The sequence below is a fragment of the Myxine glutinosa genome, chromosome 11 (assembly GCF_964187855.1).
Source record: "Myxine glutinosa chromosome 11, kmMyxGlut1.1, whole genome shotgun sequence".
Classification (NCBI taxonomy): Eukaryota; Metazoa; Chordata; class Myxini; order Myxiniformes; family Myxinidae; genus Myxine; species Myxine glutinosa.
In genome coordinates, this window is record NC_136271.1 from 109586505 (window position 1) to 109614426 (window position 27922).

The 27922-nt window shown below is 44.7% G+C and overlaps 1 protein-coding gene across 2 annotated transcripts in view; it reads right to left on the reverse strand.

The window, feature by feature from the left end:
- The window catches only part of LOC137437004 (filamin-C), a 280189-nt gene extending 265189 nt beyond the window's left edge, over nucleotides 1-15000 (reverse strand). For both annotated transcript variants that reach the window (XM_068131290.2, XM_068131289.2), the window contains exons 1-2: nucleotides 14857-15000; nucleotides 13146-13516 (exon numbers count right to left, since the gene is read on the reverse strand). In XM_068131290.2, the coding sequence (XP_067987391.2) occupies nucleotides 13146-13467 (322 nt within the window). In that variant the 5' untranslated portion in view covers nucleotides 13468-13516; nucleotides 14857-15000. The remainder of the gene's footprint in view (nucleotides 1-13145; nucleotides 13517-14856) is intronic.
- Between the last annotated feature and the right edge of the window lie 12922 nt (nucleotides 15001-27922).

Below are 27922 nucleotides of genomic sequence, written 5' to 3' on the forward strand. Positions count from 1 at the left end.
AAGTATTCAACCCCCTGAATCAATACTTCTGTAGAAGCGCCTTTGTCAGCGATTAAAGCTTTGAGTCTTCTTGGGTATGTCTATCAGCTTTGCACACCTAAATTTGGGGAGTTTCTCCCAGTCTTCTTTGCAGATTTACCCCCAGTTCGGTCAAGTTGGATGGGGAGTGTCGGTGAACAGCAATCTTCAAGTCTTTCCACAGATTCCCAATGGGATTTAATTCTGGACTTTGGTTGGGACACTCAAGGACTTTCACGTTCTTGTTCTGAAGCCATTCCAGTATTGCTTTGGCTGTGTGCTTGGGGTCATTGGCCTGTTGGAACGTAAAGCTTCACCACAGTCAAAGGTATTTTGCACACTGAAGCAGGTACTCAAGGAATGTGCCTGTATTTGGCCCCATTCATTGTTTTCTCTGTCCATACAAGTCTCTCATTGTTCCCTCTATCCTTACAAGTCTCCCAGTTCCTGCCACTGAAAAGCATCCCCATAGCATGATGTTGCCACCACCATGCTTTATGGTAGGGATGATGTTAGATGGGTGATGAGCTATGCTCGGTTTCCGCCAGACATAGTGCTGTGCATTCAGGTCAAAGAGTTCCATTTTCGCCTCATCAGATCACATAATCTTTTCATTCATGCTCTCAGAGTCTTTGACATGCCTTTTAGCAAAACTCCAGGTTTGCTGTTATGTGCCATTTTCTCAGGAGTGGCTTCCATCTAACCACTCTCCCATAAAGCCTAGATTTATGAAGTGCTGCAGAGACGGTTGTCCTTCCAGCAGGTTCTCCTATCTCAGCCAAGGAATTCTGTAGTTCTGTCAGAGTGGTCATTGGGTTCTTACTCACCTCCCTGACAAAGATTCTTCTTGCCAGGTTGCTCAGTTTAGTCGGACAGCCGCTCTAGGAAGAGTCTGGGTAGTTCCATATTCTTTCCATTTCCTAATGATGGAGCTCAATGTGCTCTTGGAAACTTTCAACACTAGAAATTGTTTTTATACCCTTGCCCAGATCTACGACTCTTCACAATTCTAGCTCAGAGATCTACAGACAGTTTATTGGACTCCATAGTAGAGTTTCTGCTCTGACATGCACTGTCAACTGTGGGACCTTATATAGAAAGGTGTGTTTCTTTCTAAATCATCTTCAATCATTTGAATTGACCACAGGTGGACTCCAATCAAATTGTAGACATCTCAAGGATGAGGAAAGGAAATTGGATGCACCTAAGCTCAATTTGGGATGACATAGCAAAGGGGTTGAATACGTTTTCAGTATTCGTATTCGCATAGGCGTATTGGGTTCCATTACGCAAAAAATTTAATCTGAACAGAAACTTCTGTCCTGGCTTTGTAAAACTTTTCCGTTGCACTGTGCAGTGTCCAATCCTTCATGAGAAACTTTAAACCGGCTGATCTGCCTGCATTTGCCTGCAGCTTTCAAAGATTCAAAGTGAAAATTACCGAACCTTGCAGAGAGAAGGAAAACGAAAAGTTTCAGAGATGGAAAACTAAAAGCATAGTGCCCAGCTTACCACCAACCTATCTGTTGGTACTCCAAAATGATAAAAGGAGACCCGACTCTCCTGAGGAAGGGCACTCGACCTCGGCATGAAAGGATGTAAGTGATCCTTCGATTGCAGCTGCAGAACCACGCTCCACATCACTCGCCATATCGTGATGAACCACTCTGGCTTCCTCAAACTTCAATTCCAAAGGAAGTCATGATGATAAAAAGGCTTTCAAATCTCGAACACCAGGAGAGAAAACCCTTAGGTAAGAAAAATATTGTATGTCACAGCTGGCTTTCAGCAAACCACAATAACGTCATCTAGTTTTCCAAAATCCTTCACCCAAATGAAATAATCAGCATGCTGTCAACACTCAAAAAGAGAATCAACCAAAAATGGCTTGCAGAGCACCCCTGGTACACTTCAACCCCCTCATCAACTGATCTCTTGACGAACCATTAAGTTGGGCTGCAGTCCCTGGGGTTTAAAGCCATAGTGCTGGTCGCCATTTTGAATATGTACTGCGCCAGCAAATGCGGTGTCTGAGTGTGCCTGTGGAACATCAGCATCTTGGAGTCAACTAATAAAAAGCCAAACGCAGGAAAATAAAGGGGTGTTTTGGAAAAAGAAGAAGAAACCTTTTGAAGATATCATTTCTTGATTTAAACTTTCCAGTGAGGGCGACTCGATGAGGATAGGCGACCCTTTTGGAAAGGGCATTTAGCCAGTCTCCCATCTGCAAGCACTTGCCGTGAGCATTACTTGTTGAAAGAGTGGGCATTTGTGTGGCAGTGCCCAGGCCGAAGCCCAAATTCAAGTCCTATGTCTGGGATAGTAATAGCAAACCACCCGATGCATTTCGTGCCGCGAGACCTCGTAGGCAGCATCCAAACTCCGGCACAGAGGAGTGTTCACCTTTGGATTTGGTTCATTGCTTCTTAATCTTAAGGCGAGGGTAAAAAAAACCATATATTGAAGATAAAACCCATGCTTGGTATTTGCATCAAACTGATAGGTCATCAAGAAAATGACCGCTCACTTCAGGTGATTAATTTGCACAGGTCAGGGAGTGGCGTGTTCGAGTCCAAGTTACGATATGGTTTAAACAAACCTCCCCAATAGCAATGGCGCACAGTGTTTTGATAATAAATAGGCTCACATGGTTTTAGGCGTCAATGCAAGTTTGACTGTTTGTTTTGGTATGGGCTCAGCAATAACTCATTCCCTTTCTTTTGAACGGACAGCTCGAGCATGAAATCTTCATTTGAGGCACCGTGGGTAATGCTCGATCTGCTCTGAACCTCGGATCGGTGTGGTTTGGCTCTTCCCAAATGTTGGAATAAGAAACACTATCGGGCGTGATGAGCATATCAAGGCAAGCCGCTCAGAGATGCTCCATGTGAGACCCTGCATCACACGTGTGGATAAAAGGGATGAAGCCTATTATTCACGGGCAGTGGAGGTTCACGGAATGACTGTTGCTGCACACAGTCTCCGGAATAGTGGGATTACAGGAATTGGCACACTTGCCTTCATACCACACATAATTGTATCCAGCTCCTCTGCAGAGGGGTGGACTTGCCCATGATAGGTTCAGACATTGACAAAAGACATTGGGGAAATGCGCAATGCGAAGGCATCTGGACTTTTCGGAGGCCCCAAAGCGGTTCCGTTACATCCTCCGGTGTCAGTCACAGCGTTTCTCCTGCTCTTCCACTAACTTAAACCATCTCCTGCTCCACACCACCGTGCAACTGCTCAATTTATCGTATTATCAATGATTTCAGCCCAGAGGTGGTGGGGGAAGGGACTTGTTACGCACAACTCGACCATACGATCAAATAAGTTCCTCACCCTGTGCTAACAATAAATACAAACAAAGTATGGCTTCCTCTTTCGTTTAAATGCTGCACAATCAGTGGTTTCTTTGTCGATTTTAGGAATTCAATAACCATGCAGAACTATTTGATTTTAATCGCAGGCATTTGGAAGTATTCTATCACCCATAACCCAAGATATTAATTTCATATCGATACTACAAGAGCAGTTTGTGTTTGTGTGTGTGTGTGACCATTTTTCTCAGTGTTTTATTTTCCTTTTTTGGATTTTGCCATCAATATTACATCACCGGGCAACACCGGGTACTCCTGCCAGTTAGTATTAAACACCAATTGTAATTTTGTCATCTTACCATAATTCACCAAATGTCTGTCCGTCCGTCTGTTTCCCAGGTACCGCAAAAACGGTTGAACCGATCGCAACGATATTTTGGGTGGATAATCCTGGGACCCCCTGAAGTAAAATAGGCCATATTGTTTTTCCAATTTTTCTTCCAATTTTCCCAATTTTTCCAATTTTCCCAGTTTTTCCAAACACGATGGAATAATATTTACCGATATGAAGTGATGTGGCTTTTATTAAAATTCTACAAATACTGTTTAGATTTTGATGACTTGCGTGTGATATGATTTAACGGATGTTTATATAAATCGTTTAAAATTTAAAAAAAGGCTTCAATTTCTGATATTTTGCCTTTTCATTTGGGCCTCTCAATTTAAGCCCCGCCCATAGGACAGGTACCGTTGCTAGTAAATAATAATTCACATTTGAATAATTCATTTTAATGTTGAATTTGATTGCAGAACTGGGGATTGAGGGGCTTGGGTTAGGCCTTTTTGTATTGCTCTCATGGCTAGTTGTTGGTGTCGGTTCAATTCCCATGGACGCTAACGGCAGAAACTGTCTGCACCCTACGACGGAATGGCGACCTGCCTACTATTGGTTCTTAATTACACAAACGTCCGCAACTTGGTACGAGTTCCTCCAAATTCTGACAAAGGTACGTGCCTCCAGCACCCTTCTTGGATAGGAAAAAGATAAATAACTTCTTTCTGAACCTTTGGACATCAATAAATCTTCCCACTTTATCTTGCTGTGAATGATCTCGCAAGCGTTATTTTCCTGGGGAATAGAAATATCAATGTATGTAATTTAACCTGCCTCATGCTGATGTTATAACAATCAGCAAAGACTATATATTTATTACGCACGCAAAAATGGCAGAATTTTTCACCCTCAATCCATAGGCCATTAATGTGCTTTCCTCTTCTTACTGCAATCTTCCCCCAAACTTCTCTTACACACACACCCATACACACATATATGGAGGGAGATGCTTTGAGACATGGTAGGTCTCCGTTACATCTCCTGAAACCCACCCATGTGTGGAGATCACAGCCAACAACAGCAATACACGCACGCATGCACACGCACACACGAGGGTGGATACTTGAGACCTGGGCGGACTCCAATCCATCTTCTGAAAGCTGCATATGGTGATACCAACCAATGAGACACACACACACACACACACACACACACACACACACACACACACACACACACACACACACACACACACACACACACACACACACACACACACAAACTATTTTGATCCTGTATACAAAAAATAATAGTAATAATAAACTACCACTGACAATTTGAACACCTCTACTGGCAGTTGGGTCAGTAATCTAAACTACGGGAAAGTACTTGCAGTACTGTATTTAAAGCATACCAGCACGTTATCATGGCTGACGTGTACCTACAGTACCATGGCTGAAGCATACCTGCAGTACAGTAAGACAACTGTACCTGCAGTACTGTGATGGAAGCGTACATGTGGTAAGCATGAATCAAGTATACTTGCTCCACTGCGACTGAAGTGTACCTGCAGTGCCATGAGAGAAGTGTACCTGCAGTACCATGATAAAAGTGTACCTGCGTTCCCAGAGTAAAAGCTTGGGAAGAAAGAACAGCGCGAAAAAGAATTGAAAACATTAGTAGTTGGCAGCGATACCACCATTTCCATCCGATTACAGTCAAGTTACCAATTTAAAAGTGACTAACATTAGGAGAATGATTATGTGATTTGAGCAAAATGTAAACGTCTTACTCAGGTGCACACACTCCAGCACGTACTCAGTCATGAGGTCTGATAAACTGAGAAGGGTACACCTGCCAGGAGGGCTGAGGTGCCGAGTTTAATTTTCGGTGATTTTATGATTCTCATGAAGCAGTACTTTGATTCTAACCCAGAAAGAAGAAAGTTGTAAATGGTGATCAAGGTGAGTCAAAAGAACACCTTGGTGGCTGATGGTATTGATGATAAAAAAAAATAGCTGATATGTCCAAATGAATGCCAATGTCAAATAAACTCTCAAGTCAAAAAAACTCCACGATCAAACGTGTCTACAGTCATCCTCATGAGTATAATTGCTGTTGGTAGTGGTTGCTGTGGAAAAACATGAACCAAACGACAACCAGTGATATTTATTGTTATGAATTCAGGTCATCTTTCCACGTTGTTAATTTCCCTAAAAGTCATTATGTCCGGGCCTCCATAAAAGCTGAAAAATAAAACGATGAGGGGGTGTAGGTTTAAAAATTTATTTGTAGTCAGTCACCTACGACTTCTAGCTCTCTCACGAGCCTCGACTATGTATACACAAAAAAAATCATTTACATCAGCCCTCATGCTTTGGGATCACCAGTAGGATGATTTCGATGAGCCGTGGTAGACATTGTAGAAAAGAAATAACTTGGAGAAGTTGACTATTGCAGGTGAGCCAAAATCAACCTTCAGATGACTGGATGGAAATCAAACATTTAATTAAGGTTTCGTGGCCTCAGATTATTCCTGTGATTTTGTGTCACATTTCACTTTTTCTCATGTGAAAGAAAGCTGTATATCATAAGAGAAAAGATAAAATCAAAGTTATATGAAATCCCAACATTATATTTAAAATATTACTTTTTCAAAGTGTATACAGCAGTAGAGCATTGTGAGTGCATCAGATCAGCATTTTAAAGTACTGTATTTCGAGTCACATCTTTAGAGTGCATCACATGTAGCATTGGCATTATGTGTATATAGTGTGTATATATATATATATATATATATATATATATATATATATATAAATATATAAATAAATATATATATATATATATATATATATATATAAATATATATATATATAGTTACGTTTGTAGGGGTAGAGGAAGAAATACCATAATGGAGATAGGATTGTAGAAATTAGCATGCGCGCGTAGGTAGAAACGTAGGAACGTAGAAAACCAATTTTGATGTACTTAAGTAGAAAAACGGTGAGCTTAAGATCGTTTACGTGTCACCACACAGGGGGTGTTGTTGTTATGTTAACTAGATAGGGATTAAAGTTAATTTCCCCAGTCTGTGAATGCCCCCTTGTGGTTTTTCCCTACGTTTTTATAACAAGCCGGCCATAAAAAAAACGCTCCGCCAACAACAACAACAACAACGACGACGACGACGACGACGACGACGATAACAGCAAATGTCCATGGAACCGACATAACTGCCGATAGAAACCCGAACATTCCCGAGCAGAGCCGAACGTTCTTGACAGACAATTAACCCCACCCACCAAGCAAGCGAAGAAAAAGGCAAAGCCCCAAAGTTCATCATTGGTCGAGCCCGACCACGGGGCGATTCGGTGGAACTCGGCAATTGATCAGGATGATGTCAGGGTGATGTCAGAGCGAGCAGGTTTGAGGAGAAGAAGAGGAGGAATCGGGCAGTCTCTCTTATGCTGGCTTTTGGTGGAGGCGGTCGCCTTTTGTCTCTTGCTCTTGGCTGTGGCTGGAGTTTGTGCGCTTTTGGATGGGAGCTTTCGGAGCTATGGAACATTTGAATAGTCGGAGGAGGGGAGTGTCGTTTGACTGCGGTACTTCGAGGGAAGAGGGAGCCTCATCTTGCTTGGTGGTGGAGGCGAGGAGGGGCCGGCTGGCTGCTTGCTCACGCCTGTGTGTTTTTGGCGCTATTTGTTGGAGCATTTCCTGAGCGGGTGGCTGAATGGAGTGCCGCGGCCATCAAGCCCCCAGACATATTTTGAGCCGCAAAGCTGAGTACCGCCGACCAAAAGAAATCATTTATTTTCTTGACTCAGCCTGTCATCCTTCCGAGGTCGGCTAATTGAGTGCCAGTTCACTGGTAATTCCCTGTTTGTCGTTAAAGGCGGCAAAAAGGGTTGGCATCAGGAAGGGCATCCGGCCGTAAAACATTGCTTCAAAAAGGGGACCAAAAAAACAACAACAACCACGGTTCCCGAAAAAGGCCAACCCCCGCTTGCGGGGAAAAATGGCCTCTAAAGGTGGTTTTTTATCATTCCCCTTGTGCGTTTTTGTGTCAACGTGGAGGTTCCCTCAAAGTAGCAAATATTTATTTTACCTCGGCCTTTACTTTGCCATGCTTTATTTCATTAAACCATTATTTGTTGCATTTCATTTGTTGTATTGTTGATTTTCCTTGTCTCGTTTGTGTTTGTGGGTTAGAGTATAAGCCCTGTGAGCTCCGTGCAGGTAAGCACCCTGGTTCCTTCACCCGCGCACGACAAACTGACCACCAATTTCAGTTACGCGCCTCAGAATTAAACTCGTTACGGCCATCCGTCACCCTGCAGTGATAATCGCGGGTGACACGACAAATGGTGTCAGGAGTGGGATACGAACTTTCTGATACCTCGACAAATGTTTGAGGAGTGGAATTCGAATCCTCTGAGGACAAGTGGTGTCGGGAGTAGTATTTAATCCCTGTGAGACACTCGGTGTCCAGGGTGCGAGTGCGACACTCGCTGAGCTGAAATTGCGCTCGGCTTTCGGAATCCAAATTTGTAACGATCATCTCTCTCATCAAGGGGGAGGGGTCGTAGTGACCGGGGTGTCCAAATTTACAGTGATTGGTGTCAGGAAATAGCGCAAGGCAGCACGTTGTCAAATTTAAGGGAATTTTTTTTTCTGAGGAGATTAAGCATGCGCGGGGAAATATGCGCTGCATGTAATGGCAGATGTACATGAAATGGCGGAGCGGCTAGAAGGGACTGAGGTGCAAGGAAGCGACTCAAGGGTAGATTTTTATGAGGGTAGGATTGGAACCTCGCCCGTCCCAAGCGACAGAACTCCGTACCCCATAATGTCGGGGTCTGAGACACAGGGAACAAGTGCGATGGCTCTCCAGGCCATGGTTAAACAAATAATGAGGGAATAAACGAATGAATTGATGGAAAAAATTAATGGATTGGAGTTATTAATTAATGATTGTTATTATATGTTAATTATATGTTAATTAATATGTTATTATATGTTAATGTTAATTTTTAAAAAATAATTAATTAATGGATATGAATGGGGAATGAATGAACGATTGGAAAACAAAATTAATGCCCAAACTAACAAAATTGATGGATTCTAGTGAGAATTAGAGGGACAAATTGATGATTGAAGGGAGAATTGAAGGGACAAATTAATGGCATGGAAAACAAAATTGATGGAATGGAGAGAAAAATGGAGGGAATGACACAGGAACTGAGTGAACAGATTGATGGAATGAATGATCGTTTTAAGGCCATTTTCCCCGCTAGAGCGGAGGTTAGCCTTGCGGGCCCCATGACAATCATGGTTCCCTGTTTGAGGCAATGTTTTTATGGCCGGATGCCGTTCCTGACGCCAACCCTTGGTCACGCTCTTACGATGCGCAGGGATAAGGTGTACCTATTCTAAACCGGGGTACACACCGTGATCATTCATCCCAGCAAGCTGGTACTCAATTTGCCGACCTCGGAAGGATGACAGGCTGAGTCAACCCCCCTGGCGTTAATTCAGCGATCGATCGGGATTTGAACCCAGGATCCTAGGATCCCAAGCCGGCACCCTAACCGCTAAGCCAACACCAGGCTAGGATTGATGGAATAGAGGCAAGAATGGAAAACCAAATTAAAGACAGACTGGGAGAATTCGAGACGAAATTGGATACTCAAATTGGGGAAAATGGAGAAAGAATTGGCATTAGAATTTGAGATCAAACAAGAGGAAATGGCATTAAAAAAATAGAATAGGGTAAAACCCAGGCCGTCCGAATGGGGGGAAAGTTGGAAGACAAAATTTGGTCAACAAATAAAATAATTGAGAAAGTAGATAAGGACCAAGAGATATATCGCACCTGTGTGGATGCCAGAATGCAACAGCAGGCAGGGGAATGGGGATTTTTGAAGCACCAAGGTGGTGAATTGGTGGAAGAGGTGAAGGAATTGGAGTCCCGTGTAACAGGACAAAAGCGGGTGTTTATTGGTAAAGGCCTGTGGGGGCCACAATTGACTGGGGAAAGGATGAATGAAATGTTACAGGAGCGGCTGAGCACTTTGGACCATACCATCAAGGGGGAGGTTGCTCGAGTGCAACAGATGAATTGGGAAAGTATAACGGGCTGAGCATACGGGGCCATGCTTGGTTGGCAAATGTGTGGAGAAGCGCCCTTCTTTGGTGAAAGTCGTCAATTGTCGAAAAATTGAGACGGGTAGTTTTGAGGGTTAGATGCAAAATTTAGGGGGAATTTTGTGAGGCCGTGGTGGTTTTGTGAGGTGTGATTTTGTGAGGTGTGAAGAGCGACAGGCCTTTATGGCAAAGACTGATCACTGTGTGCATGTGACAACAATATCCCAAGCACTCCACAAGTCAGTCTGGCCTGCATGGTAGGGTGGCAATAAGGAAGCCATTATTCAAAAAAGCCCACATTGAGTCCTATTTGAGCTATGCAAGAAAACCACTCCGGAGATTCCGAAGCCATGTGGGGAAAAGTTTTGTGGTCTGACGAAACCAAGATGGAACTTTTTGGCCTAAATGCAAAATGTTACGTTTGGCGCAAACACAACACAGCACAACAACCAAAGAACACCATCCCGACTGTGAAGCATGGTGGTGGCAGCATCATGTTATGGGGTTGTTTCTCATCAGCAGGGACTGTGAAACTTGTCAGGATCGAAGGGAAAATGGATGGAGTAAAATACAGAAAAATCCTAGAGGAAAACCTGCTGCCCTCTGCAAAAAAGCTGAAATTGGAACAGAAGTTCACCTTCAGCATAACAATGACCCGACGCACCGAGCCAAAGTTACATTGGAGTGGCTGAGGAACAAAAAGATAAATAAATGTATTTATCAAAAAGATAAATGTCCTTGAGTGGCCCAGTCAGAACCCCGACCTAAATCCAATCGAAAATCTGTGGCATGACTTGAAGATTGCTGGCCATCATCGCTCCCCAAGCAACTTGACTGAACTTGAACAGTTTTGTGCAGAAGAATGGGCAAATATTGCCCAATCAAGGTTTGCAAAGTTGGTGGAGACCTATCCTAACAGACTCACAGCTGTAATTGCTGTCAAAGGTGCTTCCACCAGGTATTAACTCAGGTAGGTGGACACTTATCCAACCAAGATAATCCAGTTTTGTATTTTTAATTAATCTTCTGGAATTTGTAAAAAAATTGTTTTCACTTGGAAGTTGTGGGTTACGATGTATAAATAAAGGTGGAAAAAGTCTGGTTTAATACAATTTAATTCCAGGCTATAAGGCAACAAAAGGTGAAAAATTTGAAAGGGGGGTGTAGACGTTCTATAGTCACTGTATGAAAGGGGGTGCAGACCCCACCGACCGACCGACCGCACGTACACACTTAACAGTCCACAATTACTCCTAACATTTTTAGGTCAAAGCTCATGGTTCCAATGGCCATTGGAATGGTTCTGTCCAAAAGCTTTCACGAACGGCTGGCTAGGACTGATGGTCATCTGGCAGGAATTTGTAATTTGTTTCAAGATATTAATGATAACTGGCCTAATCTTCACGAAAGACAATGTGGGATTTTTACATCCACCAACGCCACAAGTATTGACAGACGGGTCTTCTGACTTGATGTCCATCCGAGGGACGGCCACACATTGATGCATGTGAAACACCAGGATGGTAGTTTATAGCTGGATCGAGATTCCAACCCAGACGAGACAGATCAAAGGTGAGCACACATACCTGTCGATTCTACTCTCAACCCTACTGGAGAGCAAAACAATAATGCATTTTTCATAAACGATCCAATATGTAGCTGGGAGTGTGGTGGGTCGGAGGTCGGATCATCAGCCAAGTGGCACCAAAAGTATAATTTACAAAAAAGTTATTTTAAAATACTTTGTGAACTCGAGTTAGAGATGTTACTTATGAAAAGAGGAGAGAGGTTGGCTGGTCCAGTTAGGGTTAAGGATGTTAGAGGTGGAAGCATGAGGAGGAGAGGGCTGCGAAAGAATGAATGAGAGGGGTGAGAAGGTCAGAAGGTAAGAGTGATGGGGATGAGGAAGGTGAGAGTTGGTGAGGCGAGAGCGGGGTTTGGGCAGGTGAGAAAAATGAATGGGACGAGGGGGAGTGGGAGGTTGAGAAAGCGAAACGATGAAGAAAGGAAACAGAATGGCGAGTGGTGTTGGTTTTAAGAGGAATGTTTGGAGGAAGAGAAACAAGGATTGTGCTTGGAATTAGGACTTGGTTCCAACATCTGATGCTGTTCGAAACATAAGGAGGCACACAGTATATTGATAAGTCGGTGAGGGGAATGGTTGAGGGTGGGAGCTGGGCCTCCATGGAGTGGAAAAGGTGTCTCCAGCTCCACAAGTCAATGTTTTTAGATACATGGCCGAGACGCATGGAAGAGCTGGAGAACTGAAACACATTGGACCACTGACGACATTAAAATAATGAGGCCAATGGTCCAGTGGACAATATGAGACAAGTTGGGAAACTGGACAGCAGTCTATCAAACCTACACAGAACTGAGGAGTTGTGGGACATTCTTCAAGGAAACAAAAATACAATCAAACATGAAATTCCCCAGTGACTGCATGGGTTTGCACACACCACTCACCCAAGCCCAATTGCCCCCTTCCACACCACTAGCTCCACCAAATGCCAAGTCTCACCGCCACCTCTTCCCCCAATCACACTATCACACTCTCTCTCACACACTCTCACACACACACACACACACACACACACACACACACACACACACACACACACACACACACACTCTCTCTCTCTCTCTCTCTCTCTCTCTCTCTCTCTCTCTCTCTCTCTCACGCGCGCGCACGCACACACACACACACACACACACACACACACACACACACACACACACACACACACACACACACACACACACACACACACACACACACACACACTACCCTTTTCCCCTCAAAGGATGGGGTGCTTAAACAGATTACATCAGCAGAGATAATCACCCCAAGATAGTTGAGCAGAACAGGGTTATAAAGAGTTATCATAAACATTTATGGACAAGCTCAGGGAATTACAAGAACATCCCCTTGAGTTGAGTCAATACCTCTTTGTTGTCCCTCCAATGTGTTGACCCAAAACGGGTGCCCACTCAAAGCAAAGACTACTCATGGATCAGCTTTTAAGGTTCCTCAATAAAGATGTCAAGGTCAACCATGTTTACATGCACAAATTATCGCCGGTGAAGCAGGACTCGTACTTCTTAATTATATCATGTTAGGGTTGAGAGCAAGGAGTATACACTCTTCAATCTCATGGTCCGAGTCCACATAGACATGTTATGTGTACTACTAGAAATGTACATTCCACATCATGAACTAACCTGCTCTACATCGACATTCTACGTGCTTCAACCAACTAACTACTCCTTGTGGACAATTCATGTGGAGGTGCATGCACTTCTGGGATGCAGTACGTTTGTCTCACCAATGGACACCAGTTTGATGTTCTCCTTTTCCAGGAACTCCAGCGCCACCGACACGTTTTCCAGCTGCATCTGGCGGAACGTGGGTCTCCCGTGGTACTTTCGATACATCTTCTTCTGGCTCAGCACCTCGAGCAGAGCGATGAGACGTAGTCCATCTGAGAAGTCCTTCTGCAGGTCTCCGATGCGCTTGCCGACGACCTTAAGGTGCTCGTTGCACCAGCGGGTGAACGTGTTCTTCTGGATCTTCTTCCAAGGTGCATCGTCCGCGAGCTCCTTCTCGGCCGTTGCCATTTCGAAGTTTTCATCTGCACGGCCATTCATGCTTCCGATGAAGATGTCCTTACCTCCTGCCCCCTGCCTCTAGAATTCCCTGTCGGGGTCCATGTGGAGGAGGAGGACAACGAAGTTAAAAGCCACATCGATGAATTAGTAAAATGCACTGTGCGGAATCATATTTTAAGCTCGGAAACATTGACTAAATAAATCGATTTAGCTGATTAATGTAAACTAGTGGATTATTACCTCCGCCACCAGAGGTGAATGGAGGTTATGTTTTCACACCTGTCTGTCTGTTTGTTTATTTGTGAACAAAATATCTCAAAAAAGTTGTGGACGGATTCGGACGAATTTGGCAGAGAGGTAGCGTATGTGACAAGGACGAAATGATTAGATTTTGGTGAAGATCCGGATTCGGATCCGGCTACTAGAATTGTTTAAGAGATTCTTCAACAATGGGAGATAGAGCCAAAAACGATACATTGCGGGATATCTCAAAAAGTTTTGGATGGATTTGGACAAAACTTGGTGGAGAGGTTGGGTGTCTGACGAGGAAGAATCGATTCAATTTTGGCGAAGATCTGAATATGGATTCGGATATGAGAGTTATTTAATTTTTAAGTTATTCTTCGCCATTGGGAGAATGGGCCAAAAACGATACATAGCGGGATATCTCAAAAAGTTGTGGACGGATTTGGACGAAACTTGTTGGACAGGTTGTGTGTCTGACAAGGAAGAATCGATTCAATTTTGGTGGATATCCGGATCCGGATCCGGCTAGTAGAATTTTAAAGTGAATCTTCACCATGGAGTGATATATATATATATATATCAACCAGGTGGAGGTATGTATATATTCAACCAGGTGAATATATATATATTCATTCTTCACCATGGAGTGATATGACCAACCAGGTGGAGGTATGTTCTCCACTGAGTGCCGTTCTAGTTTAATATAGTACACACGGATATGAGAAGGCGTGAGTCCACTGCACAAGGGGTTAATGGTAAACACCATTTATAGGCATAAAACAGCTTTAAAAAGATCAACTTCTGTCCATCAGTATGTCTTGGTAACGAGGTATGTCTTGGTAACGAGGTATGTCTTGGTAACGAGGTATGTCTTGGTAACGAGGTATGTCTTGGTAACGAGGTATGTCTTGGTAACGAGGTATGTCTTGGTAACGAGGTATGTCTTGGTAACGAGGTATGTCTTGGTAACGAGGTATGTCTTGGTAACGAGGTATGTCTTGGTAACGAGGTATGTCTTGGTAACGAGGTATGTCTTGGTGTATGTAGTTGCAATAACGTTTACCGAGATACAACTCGGGATTACAGGATTTAACTGGGTAAAACAGGTTTTAACGAAGTGTATCTAGGTCTAACTAGAATAAACTAGGTACATATACAGAAGGACGAGTAAATTAGGAATACCTGTTCGTGGTGAAATATTCGAGGCGAATTAGTGCTGCAGGATCGCCTGGTACGTGGTTGGTCCTCGATGTGTCCGAGGTTGTCGGTTTTGCCACAATGGGTCTGCGCATCTACTTTCGTGCTGGATGTAACGACCAGCTCTGCAACTTATTCAGGGACGGGTGGCGGGAAGGGCATGAAAAATCCGCGCCCTTTAAATGGACAGGGAGGGGATTTGGGGGATGACGTAACGCATCGGGCTCAGCTCGCGCCAGCAGTCCCCACATTCGGGGGTCTCCCGTGTTTCCTCTTTTTTTCTGTCGCTCCAGGACCATGGACGCTGTGCACACAGAGTGCTGGCAGGGTCCAGTACGCACTTGATGCTGGCAACATGGGATCAGTACATGCAGGGGTGCTGGTGCTGGGGATGGGATCAGTAAACATGGGGCACAGGGTACTGGTGCAGGTCATGGGATAAGTAAACATGGGGCACAGGGTGCTGGTGATGGGATCAGTACATGCAGGGGTGCTGGTGCTGGGGATGGGATCAGTACATGCAGGGGTGCTGGTGCTGGTCATGGGATAAGTACATGCAGGGGTGCTGGTGCTGGGGATGGGATCAGTAAACATGGGGCACAGGGTGCTGGTGCTGGTGCTGGTCATGGGATAAGTAAACATGGGGCACAGGGTGCTGGTGCTGGTGATGGGATCAGTACACGCAGGGGTGCTGGTGCTGGGATCAGTAAACATTGAGCACAGGATGCTGGTGCTGGGGAGGGGATATACGTATACGTAGTTTTATACGTAGTTTTCCAACCGAGTACCTCGATAAAGTATGTACAATTATAATGCGAGTATGTATATAAAGTATGTAGGGTACAATTAGAATGTGAGTACATCAAAAAATACATAGTTTGTTGGGATCAGATTTAACGCGTGTAATCCTTACTATAATTCATGAATCGTTGTGTGTGTGTGTGTGTGTGTGTGTGTGTGTGTGTGTGTGTGTGTGTGTGTGTGTGTGTGTGTGTGTGCGTGTGTGCGTGTGTGCGTGTGTGTTTGTGTCTGCGTGCCTGTGTGTGTGTCTTTGTGTGTATGCGCGAGGCACCAATTTTCTCAGAGATGTCCAAACGGATCAAAAGTCAAACTTTCAGAGGTTCATCAGTGAGTGCGTTAGGAAAAGTATTTTAGGAATTTTATTTTGACTTTTTGAAACTTTACACAAAAAAGTTTGATTTTGGGAGTTTTTTTTTTTAATCTCTCTATTTCCCCTAATAATTTCTGGCTTTGTGAAAGGTAATATTAAATGATCCCCAACCCCATTCCTTGGTGGTTACAGGGAGATGGTTTCGGCCCTCACACCAAAAAAAAATAGATTTCTTCAAAATACCAACAGAATTGGAACAGTATCGAGTATACCTGCTGGTTTATTATACGGTAAGTAGAAGCGGACAGTAGATATAGATGCATCTCTGAATGATTTGAACATTGGTGGTAAATAATTAAAGTTAAATTTGCCCTTATATGTCATGCTTATTTAGTGTAATGGAAGTCGTTATTGAAACCACAGCATGTTGAATTTACTTTACACAGAAAAAACGTGGCATGATGTCAAACAAACCAGCTTGGACCAAAACATTCCAGCACGTGTGAAATGGGATCCTTCATTTGGCAAGATGCACTATTAAAACAATACAGGCTACAAATTTAATTTAAATACATGTGTAATGTTAACTTAAAATGAGCAATATATCCTGTAGGCCACAGGCACTCCAATTTATTTTCCTTGAAGGTGATTGATACTGATAGGCCTGAATACCAGATTCTGCAACCTCCTCCGTATTCCCTTCTTCAAAATCTGTGCGAGACTGAGCGTGACAGATAACAACATTATAGATTTTCCAAAACATTGTTATCCATTGCGCTGGTTTTTTTGTTCTCCAATAGCTGGGTTGTTAGTCTCCAACAGCTGGGTTGTTGTTCACCAACAGCTTGGTTGTTGTTCTCCAACAGCTGGGTTGTTAGTCTCCAACATCTGGGTTGTTAGTCTCCAACATCTGGGTTGTTGTTCTCCAACAGCTGGGTTGTTAGTCTCCAACAGCTGGGTTGTTGTTCTCCAACAGCTGGGTTTTTAGTCTCCAACAGCTGGGTTTTTAGTCTCCAACAGCTGGGTTTTCAGTCTCCAACAGCTGGGTTGTTAGTCTCCAACATCTGGGTTGTTAGTCTCCAACAGCTGGGTTGTTAGTCTCCAACAGCTCGGTTGTTGTTCTCCAACAGCTGGGTTGTTAGTCTCCAACAGCTGGGTTATTGTTCTCCAACAGCTGGGTTGTTTGTCTCCAACAGCTGGGTTGTTAGTCTCCAACATCTGGGTTATTGTTCACCAACAGCTGGGTTTTCAGTCTCCAACAGCTGGGTTGTTCGTCTCCAACAGCTGGGTTGTTCGTCTCCAACATCTGGGTTGTTCGTCTCCAACATCTGGGTTGTTCGTCTCCAACAGCTGGGTTGTTGTTCTCCAACAGTTGGGTTGTTAGTCTCTAGCAGCTGGGTTATTGCTCACCAACAGCTGGCTTGTTGTTCTCCAAAAGCTTGGTTGTTATTCTCCAACAGCTGGGTTGTTGTTCTCCAACAGCTGGGTTGTTGTTCATCAACAGCTGGGTTGTTGTTTTCCAACAACTGGGTTGTTAGTCTCCAACAGCTGGGTTGTTGTTCTCCAACAGCTGGCTTGTTAGTCTCCAACATCTGGGTTGTTCGTCTCCAAAAGCTGGATTGTTGTTCTCCAACAGTGGGTTGTTAGTCTCCATCAGCTGGGTTGTTGTTCTCCAACAACTGGGTTGTTAGTCTCCAAACAGCTGGTTTGTTAGTCTGAAACAGCTGGGTTGTTAGTCTCCAACAGCTGGGTGTTTTAGTCTCTTGCAGCTGGGTTGTTGTTCTCCAACAGCTGGGTTGTTCGTCTCCAACAGCTGGGTTATTAGTCTCCAACAGCTGGGTTGTTGCTCTCTAGCAGCTGGGTTGTTGTTCTCCAACAGCTGGGTTGTTAGTCTCCAACAGCTGCGTTGTTTTTCCACAACAGCTGGGTTATTAGTCTCCAACAGCTGGGTTGTTGTTCTCCAACAGCTGGGTTGTTGTTCTCCAACAGCTGGGTTGTTTGTCTCCAACAGCTGGGTTGTTGTTCTCCAACAGCTGGGTTGTTAGTCTCCAACAGCTGCATTGTTTTTCCACAACAGCTGGGTTATTAGTCTCCAACAGCAGGGTTGTTGTTCTCCAACTGTTGGGTTGTTGTTCTCTAACAGCTGGGTTGTTAGTCTCCAAAAGCTGGATTGTTGTTCCCCAACAGTGGGTTGTTGTTCCCCAACAGTGGGTTGTTAGTCTCCAACAGCTGGGTTGTTGTTCTCCAACAGCTGGGTTGTTAGTCTCCAACAGCTGGGTTGTTAGTCTCCAACAGCTGGGTTGTTAGTCTCTAGCAGCTGGGTTGTTGTTCTCGAGCAGCTGGGATGTTGTTCTCCAACAGCTGGGTTGTTGTTATCCAACAACAACAACAACAGCAACAACATGCATTTTAAGGCCATTTTCCCTGCTAGAGCGGGGGTTAGCCTTGCGGTCCCCATGACAATCTTCTCCATCTTGCCCTATTTTCTGCATCTCTCCTTGTTAACCCCCTTGCCCGCATTTCTTCTTCCACCATTTTTAGCCAAGTCTTTCTCGGTCTTTCCCGTCCTCTACTTCCTTCTACATTCATTTCCATCACTCTTCTCAACCAGTCACTTTCATCCTTCCTCAACACATGACCAAACCATCTCAACCTGTTCCTCCTCATCAGCACGCCACTCACTTCCCGAAACTTCTTCCATGCACATCTCACTCTAGCAACCGTTGCCGAGTCTGATCCACCTTCTCCATTCAGCATGTCTCCGAGGTAGCAAAATGTTTTCACACCTTCCAGCTTCACGCCGTCTCCAAGATCCAACTCAACATTTCCTCCATGTGCAGCTCCCTCTGTGCACACCTTACACTTGAATGTAGCTGCCACACTGGTTAATGACCCTCTCAGACCACGACATTTTTGATGAACCCACTCAGCGCACATTGTACATTGAATGGAGTTCACTCCGACACCCTTCCTGCACACAGCACACGGCCACTTCCCAGTTCTTTCCACCTCACCACATGCTTTACCACTTGCCATCACCTTCGTCTTTCCTATATTCACCTTCAGACCTTTTGTCTCCATACAAGCCTTCCACTTGTTCATCTTTTCCTTCAGTCCATCCATACTTTCCGCAATCAACACCAGATCATCAGCATACAACAACTCCCACGGTAAACCCTCCTTTACGTTCCGAGCCAGCACCTCCATCACAGCTACAAATAGTAGTGGACTTAGTACCGACCCCTGATGCACTCCCACCTTCACCTCAAACTCACCACTGTTCCCGTCCTTCGTCCCTGCAGCTGTGCGCACTCTTTTGTACATTGCCATCACTACTCTGGTCAACCATTCCTCCACTTCCAACTTCCTCAATGCCCATGTCAATACTTCACGTGGAACCCTATCGAATGCTTTCTCCAGATCAACAAACCCAAGAAACAACTTCTTCCTCTTCTCCATGTACTTCTCCTGCAACTGCCTCACAATAAAGAGCACGTCTGTCGTTCCTCTTCCTGGCATAAATCCAAACTGCATTTCGTCGATCTTCACCTTCTTCCTTATCCTCCTCTCCAACACCCTTTCCAATACCTTCATCGCTCGGTACGAGCCACACTCCAGAGGGTCACCTTGCCCCTTGTATGGAGGGACAAGGGTACTCAGTTCCCAATCCACTGGAATGCGGCCTTCTTTCACCACCAGATTACAGATCTCTGTCATTCTCTTCACACCCCCAACTTCCTGCTGCCTTCAACATATCTCCCACAACTCCCGTCGGCCCTCCGGCTTTGCTACTCTTCATTGCTTTTATCGCTTCCTCAACTTCCTTCTCAGTTATCTTCTCTGCCGGTCCAAAAACTGGGTTACTCTCTATGTTGCCATCCCATTCATTCTCTGTATTCAACAGCATTTCCATATATCTCTTCCATCTTCCTTTAATTCTATCTGGGTCCACAACGATTTGTCCCACTTCATCCTTCAAGCAACTCACCCCCATCACATCACACCTCTTTCGCTATCTGCTTTGCAATCCTGAATACCGCTCTCTGACCCTCTTCCGAATCCAAGCGTTCTCCAAACATTTTCCTTCATGCCTCCTGCGCCTTTGCTACCTCTTTCTTTGCAGCCTTCTTGGCTGCCTTATAACTTTCATGCTCTGCTTTTTCTGCTCCCGTACCCTTCGCCTTCTGCCACTCCTTGAACTTCTTCCTCTTCTCGTCAATCCTCTTTCCAACTTCATCATCCCACCACCATGTTTCCGAGTGCCTCGGTGGTCCTTTTGTCCATCCCATAGACTCCTTTGGAGAAGGACTGGAATGTCATGACCTCGGGGTTTGTAACTTGAGTCTGAGTTCCCATTTTCTATCTCGTTTTCTATGAATGCCTCGTTTTCTATGCAAATACCACAGCACTTTACTATTGGATGGATTGGAATGAAATTGACATATGACATGTAATTTATGTAATAAAATAATAAATAAATAAATAAATAAAATATAATAGTCTGTATTATAACAGATTAGTTTCCCTCGAAAAAATGATTTGAATATACATTATTTTTTCCATTTGGCAACTTTAGTTTTAAACAATTTTGTTTTTTATTTTTTTGATTTGTGTATTAATTATTATTTATTTTAAAATTAATTGTGATATTTCACATTTAATATCGGAAATCAGCAAAATAATATGTTTCTCTTCTCTTTCAGAAACTGTCCAGCTGGTGATCTCACAGGATCTTTGTTTTGTTTCCTGCTTTCATGACAAGATGCCACGTCGTTGCAGCTGCTTTGGCTGTAAAGGAAACTATGATGGGACGCCTTATGTAATGGTCCTATCCTTCCCAAAAGATCCTGAGGAGAGGGAGAGATGGATATTGGCAATGCCGAATGAGAAAGAAAGCTTGAGGCGCTTGAAGGAGATATATATTTGTGAGACACATTTCAATTGTAAATGGGTGTCAGTTAAGGGTGGCAAGCGACCCAAAGAACCCCCATCAATATTTCCTGGATTACCGAAATCAGTTTTGAAGCAGGTTACTTCAGCCCCACGCCCAACATCATCTTCTACATCAGAATCAAGAACTAAGAAGGTGCATGCAGCTGCTGAGGCTGCAGACAAGATCCAAGATTTCGACCCCTTCTGCGCCAAAATCAGCTCCTATTTTCCTGGCTTTAACGTCATAAAAGACCAGAAAAACCTGTACCTATCAATAACTGACGCTACTGGACAAACTGTCAGGCAGTTCTTTCATTTCCAACAAGTCAGCTCACCTTTTGGATTCCTATTCTTGAATAGAGTTGAGAAAGATGGCATTGAGGTTCCCAAACGACTTTTTCCTTTGCAAAAGAACAGCTTGCTCTCAAAACGGTCCCAGATTAGATCCATAATTGAGCAGGTAAACACCTATGAGTTCAAAAGCCAGGAAATTCTTCCGCACGTAATAAGCCAGCTCTGCAAGATGACTGAGGCACACGAGCTTCCTCATTTAACCTTCCTTCTGTCGCAGCTGCGGCATGTGTTCATACCTCCTGATGGTCGCCGATTTGATACCGATACTATGATTTTCGCAATGCAGCTTCACAACATATCACCTAATGCATACAAAATGATTCGTCGATCCGGCTTAATCATTCTACCATCAACAAAAAAGGTAAAACAGGTGCTTTCTAGTAGTCTGCAGGACTCCAACCTCAAAACGTTGTTCGACCAGCTTAAGCTGCAGCAGCGTTTGGTCAATTTAATGTTTGACGAGGTAAAGCTGGTCGAGACATTGCGATTTTCTGGAGGGCATGTTCTAGGATACACTCAAAATGCTGCAGTGGGGGGTGACCATGAAATGCTTGCTTCACATGCTATGGTTGTTGAAGTTGCCTGCCATTTTGGTGGTCCACGCTATATTCTACGCGTTTTGCCCTGCAAAAAACTAACTGCCGATCAGCTGAAGGAACTCCTCATTGAAGCTACCTCAGCTGTCGTTGGTGCTGGCGGTACTGTGATTTCATTGATATGTGACAATTGCAATACCAATCGCAGTGTTTATTCAAAACTTGGAGGACCGGGAAGTTGTCAAGTGCTATCGATTCAAGAGCAATCTATGTTCTTAGTGTACGAGTACGTGCACATCTTCAAAAATGTTCGCAACAACTGGATTACTGTTGATGGCCAGACACTCTCATTTTTCGTACATGGCAATGAGTACAAAGCTTACTGGAGTGATATTCGGAAGCTTTATGAGATCGACCGAGCTACTCCTATTCGCTTAACCAAGCTGACGCACACCGCTGTTTTCCCCAAGCACCTTCAACGCCAGAGCGTACCCTTGGTATGTCAGGTGTTCAATGACAAGACTGTCGCTGCCTTAAAGACCTTCAAGGATTCACTGGGCATCAGCGAAGGCACCATCATTCTCACCCAGACAATGAGTGAGTGGTTCAAGATGATGAATGTGAAAGACCGTTTCTCAGCTATCCATCTGCGCGACGAATCCAGACAGCCTTGGACAGCAGACTGTACAAGTTTCACTAGGCTGGAGGAGGCCTGCCAAATTATATCTACTTGCGCATGGCAAGGAGGTGGTGGTCGTAAGCTGAAGCTAACTCGGCAAACTGCTGAAGCCTTCACTGTGTCCACACGTAATAATGTGGATGCTGCCAAATTGCTTCTGGCAGAGAAAGACTTTGACTACGTTCTTCCTGCTATATTCGTGGATGAAGCCTTGGAAAAGTTTTTCGGCCAAGCCAGGCAAAGATGCGGTGGAAACTTCTACATTGACGTAGTTGACATTATGGCTGCAGCTAAAATTGCAAATTTGCAGACACTCGTTAAGTATGACATTATGCCAGAATCTAGTTCTCGTGTGCATGTTTGCGACAAGAATTGTGGTACTTCCATAAATCCAGATGAGCGAAGTGAACTCATTGACGAGATCACTCCTCATGACACTCAGGAACTCTTGAGGTCTGATGATGCCCTTAAGCATAAAGTTGTTTATTTGGCCGGATACCTTGTTCATAAATATGGTGATAGCACCTGTATGGAGGAGATCATGGATGATGAAGATGGTAACGAGGTGTCATCTGAGTTCCTAGATAATTTGAATAGAGGTGGACTGAGTGTGCCGACTATGTCAACCGTCTTCTTTGTACATAATGCCTATAATTTGCATGGCATGACTAAAATGCGTTGCCGCTTTCATTTTGCTGAGCTGTTATCCATTGTAGATGCACCTTTAGCTAGTAATAATGCAGCATGTACTACTTTAGCTAACATTCTATTGAAAGCTCATGTCCTCAATGTCAGTGACAAAGAAAAGGTTGTGGGATGCCTCAGGAGGCAAGAAAAGCTCTCCAACTAGCGATAGCTCTCCAACTAGTGATAGACATAGACATAGTTGTAATAAACATTTTTTACAAAATATTATTGAAAAACGGTGCATTGTTATTATTCGAATGTGTATTTGCTGTATGTTTGTATGTTTGTGTAATACGATATATGACAATATATATTAAATTTGGACAGCTCTACAAACTTGCCTCTTATTATAAATCAGCCATCTCTCACCGTTTATGAGTTAGACACAAAAAACGGGCAAAAATTGCCAAAATTCACAAATTTGACCTTGAAATATGACCTTTTGACCTTGAAGATGACCCCAGGTGGTGTTGAAAATGTCGCTATTGAACTCGCCGTCCTCAAAAACCCCTATTTTGACCCCGAGATAGTGTCTCTAGCCCTTCTAGAAGTCATTTTAGCCCAGGACTTAAGTTAATCCTTCAGACAAGTTACAAACCCCGAGCATGGGACGTTCCAGTCCTTCTCTAAAGGAGTCTATGGTCCATCCACATACCTCACCAACGGCTCCCAACAGACTAGCTTTCATTGACATCCAACCACGTTCAAGCTCAACCACATCATCCTCTACCCTACTCAGTCTCTCTTTTAATGCCTCCCTTACTGTCACCTCTTTCAACCTCCACACCTTCATTCTCGGTTGGTACTTCACCCGCCGAGCTCTCCTTGCACCTTTCACTCTTATGTTGCAGACAACCAAGTGGTGCTGTGAAACAGCCTCCTCCCCCGGGATCATCTTTGTGTCCCGGAGGTGCTCCCTATCTCGCCTACGCACAATCAGGTTGTCAACGGTTATCGTCAACCCACCTGACGTGTATGTAACAAGCTTATTATCCCTTTTCTGGAACTGAGTATTACAAATCAACAAATCAGCTCCATCAGCAAACTCCAAAATCCTTTCACCTTCTCCATTTCTCACACCATATCCGTAACCCCCATGAACCCCCTCAAAACCGTCCATACTCCTTCCCACATGTCCATTTAGGTCTCCTCCTACCACAACAACTTCCTCATCTTTCACGTTTTCCATCAGCTTCTCTATCGCACACCAGAACTTGTCCTTCTCTTCATCGCTCCGACCAACCTGCGGAGCATAACCCGAGATGACGTTCACCAAGAGCTTTCCAATCATCATTTTCACCATCATCAACCTATCACTCACTCTCGTCACACTCACCACACTGTCTACAAACTCCTCAGAAAACAGGACACCAACACCATTCACGCCCTCCGGGCACCCTTGCCACACAAACTTGTATTTCTGTCCCTGCGTACCCTTCACCATTCTCACACCACTTCCCTTCCATCTCGTCTCTTGCACACAATATATGTCCACTCTTCTTCTGACCAATACTTCCACCACTTCTCCTGATCTCCCTGTCATTGTCCCTACATTCCATGTCCCAAACCTCAGAAACCGATCTCCACTTCGGGCTGTACCCTGCCCATATGTATTTGTAATTGTCATGGTTCTCTTTTTGAGGCAATGTTTTTATGGCTGGATGCCCTTCCTGACGCCAACCATCTTAGTCGCCTCTTACGACACGCAGCGATACGGTGCACCTATTCTAACCAGGGTACACACCAGGATGTTGTTCTCCAACAGCTGGGTTATTAGTCTCAAACAGCTGGGTTGTTAGTCTCAAGCAGCTGGGTTGTTGTTCTTCAACAGCTGGGTTGTTCGTCTCCAACAGCTGGGTTGTTGTTCTCCAACATCTGGGTTATTAGTCTCCAACAGCTGGGTTATTAGTCTCTAGCAGCTGGGTTCTTGTTTTCCAACAGCTGGGTTGTTGTTCTCCAACAGCTGGGTTGTTGTTCTCCAACAGCTGGGTTGTTAGTCTCTCGCAGCTGGGTTTTTAGTCTCCAACAGCTGGGTTGTTAGTCTCCAACAGCTGGGTTGTTTGATTCTTCACCATTGTGAAGTGATTCTTCTCACTGAAATCTCAATCTCACTGAATCACTGAAAAGTGATTCTTCACCATTGAGTGATATGGCCAACCAGGCGTAGGTATGCTCTCCACTGAGTGCTGTTCTAGTTTTTGTTAAGTTGCGACTCATTGGGGCTGACACAATCTGTCAATTTCCCGACCCAGATCTCAGTCAACGGCGCATCTTCTCTTCTCGACTTGGTTAGGACATAACTTCCCTGCAAATGTCTGCTGCTCTTCTTCTGCTCCAATCGGTTCATCTGACCATTTGCTTGTTAAAGTGGACATCTCTCTGGCCATTCTCAGAGAGCCTCCTCAGCGTTGATGAGTCTGGCATTTCACTCAGGCTGACTGGCACGGTCTTCAAGCAGCCACCAATCATCTGGACTGGTCTCCCATCTCTACTGCCCCTGACATCAACTCTTCCTGGGAATTCTTCCAAAGTAAACTGCTCTCTCTCTCATGCACAGATTTATTCAATCTCGTCTTCAGTTGTCATACCCTTGCTCCCGTCCATGGCACACTGAATCTTGTGATGAGGCAGTTCCTGAAACAACATACCTTTGCCTCTTGGAAGGCTAATCCAACTGAAGGCAATCTCAGTTCCTTCCACCACGCTCGGAACAAGTGTGTGTCTACCCTCAGGAGAGCCAGGATGCACTATCTCTCTACACTCAAGACTGAACTCTCAAACCTGTCTCTTTCCTCCAAATCCTGGTAGTGTCTCGTCAAATCTGTTTCTGGTGTTTGTTCCCCCTCCATCCCCTCCCTTACCTCAAATGGCTACACAGCTGACAACGTATGTGACAAAGCCGAATGCCTCAACTCTGTGTTTGCCTCAAAATCTTGTGTCCCAAACCCATCTCTCTCTGTACCCACCTTACACAGTCGAACCCAGCTGCTCCTGGACTCTGTGTCCTTCTCTCCTGACAAGGTGGAGAATCAGAATCATTGGAATCTCCCGCGATGAAGCTGATTTTGAGGGCCTTTCACTCACTCACCGCAGGCAGGTAGGTGGTCCTTCTGTCTTCTACCGACTCCTATCTGGCCTAAATCCCCCAGCTTTTTTCTGTACTCTGTCCCGCAAGTATTCCTACAGGTCGCACAAGATCTGCCAGCAACCCTCTTCTTGTGAAATTGCCAAAATCAAGACTCTCTGCTCACCTTCACCCTTTACTCTTGCCTCTGGAACAAACTCCATCACTCTCCTCCCTCCAGGTCTTTAAAACAGCTGTTAACCACCATCTCTTTAATCTGCGTCCATCCAAAACCTTGATCTTTTCTACCCACGTTAAGGCACCCTAGACTTAGGTACCTAGACTAGGTACCAACTTCTTTCCTGGAAGTCCTAGCAGTGTCCATGTGTTTTATACCTCTTCCACACCTCCCCCTTCCCATGCCTCCTCCCCCCCAAGCCCTCTCCCTCCCACAGATCTCCCGATGTCCCTGTTCTCTGCTGTTGTACTTGTGTGCTTCCCTCTCTCCCCATCTTGTCTCCCGCTCCCTTTATTGTATGTTTTTCGTGTATGTGTTTTTTTGGTGTGATTAATGATAGTTCTTACACGAGCCTTGATGTTGTATACAAAAAAAAAGTTTTTAAAAAAGAAGGAAAAAAAAGTGATTCTTCACCAGTGAGCTGGGAGAAGGTGGGGGGAGAGGGAGGGGAAGGGGTAGGGTGGGAGTGTATTGGGGGGAGAGGTTGGCATGGGAGAAAGGAGGGGAAGTGATGGGGTGGGTTGGGAGAGGGGTGGTTTGGAGAGGTTGAGGGAGTCTGGAGATGGTCGGTTGAGAGGAGGCAGGGAATGGGGTGGGCTTAAGCAGAGGAAAGGGTGGGAGGAGGAAAAGGTATCCAGCAATTATTGGTACCTTTTCTAGTATACAAGATATGTATTGTCATGTGACTACCCTTGGTGAACACCGTAGGGTCGCACTGAGGGCCAAACAAACTTTAACACTCCGAGGCGTTCAGTTCAAAAATATAGCGGAGGATACGCGTGGGGGAAAGTGGGGGAGAAGCCCGGAGCGCTTACCTTCACGGATCCCCCGATGTCCTCGACCCTGAAATAAATCAACTCGAACAACCCAGGTTTAAAATGTACAAAAATAATAGGTTTAATGAAAGAAATGCCGGTAACAAGGAAAATGTGCGATAAACGCGATAAACCACCAGCAAGATGTCCCAACACGGCCACCCACGATGAAGCTTTCCCGTGCAGAGAGCAAAGCACAACCACTATCAACATCCAATTATCGCTTTTGTAACGAGAGGCGCAAGAGGGAACGTTCGCTCTCAATCCCAGATGCCAGAACTAAGAGGGGAACGAGGGGAAGATACCAGCACACAACCGTTCACTTCCAGACCAAAACCGAGAAGGAAACAGCACAACCGTTCACTATGACTTCCAGAACGAGAAGGGAAAATGTCCGCCGCTTCAACCACTTTGTACACACCGCTCTGACGTCATCCGTGCCTGCCTCCCCAATCAGCGAGTCCCTTCTTACTCGTCCTTTCTGTCAATAAAACCCCGGACCAATCACTGCCCCTCTGGGCGCTGCTCTCGGCCTGCCCGTCCTGTGCGATTTACCACATTGGGAAAATCAGTGCTGGTGCTTCATCTGAGTTTCCGGTTGGTTTTATTATTAATTGGTGTGATTATTGGGCGAT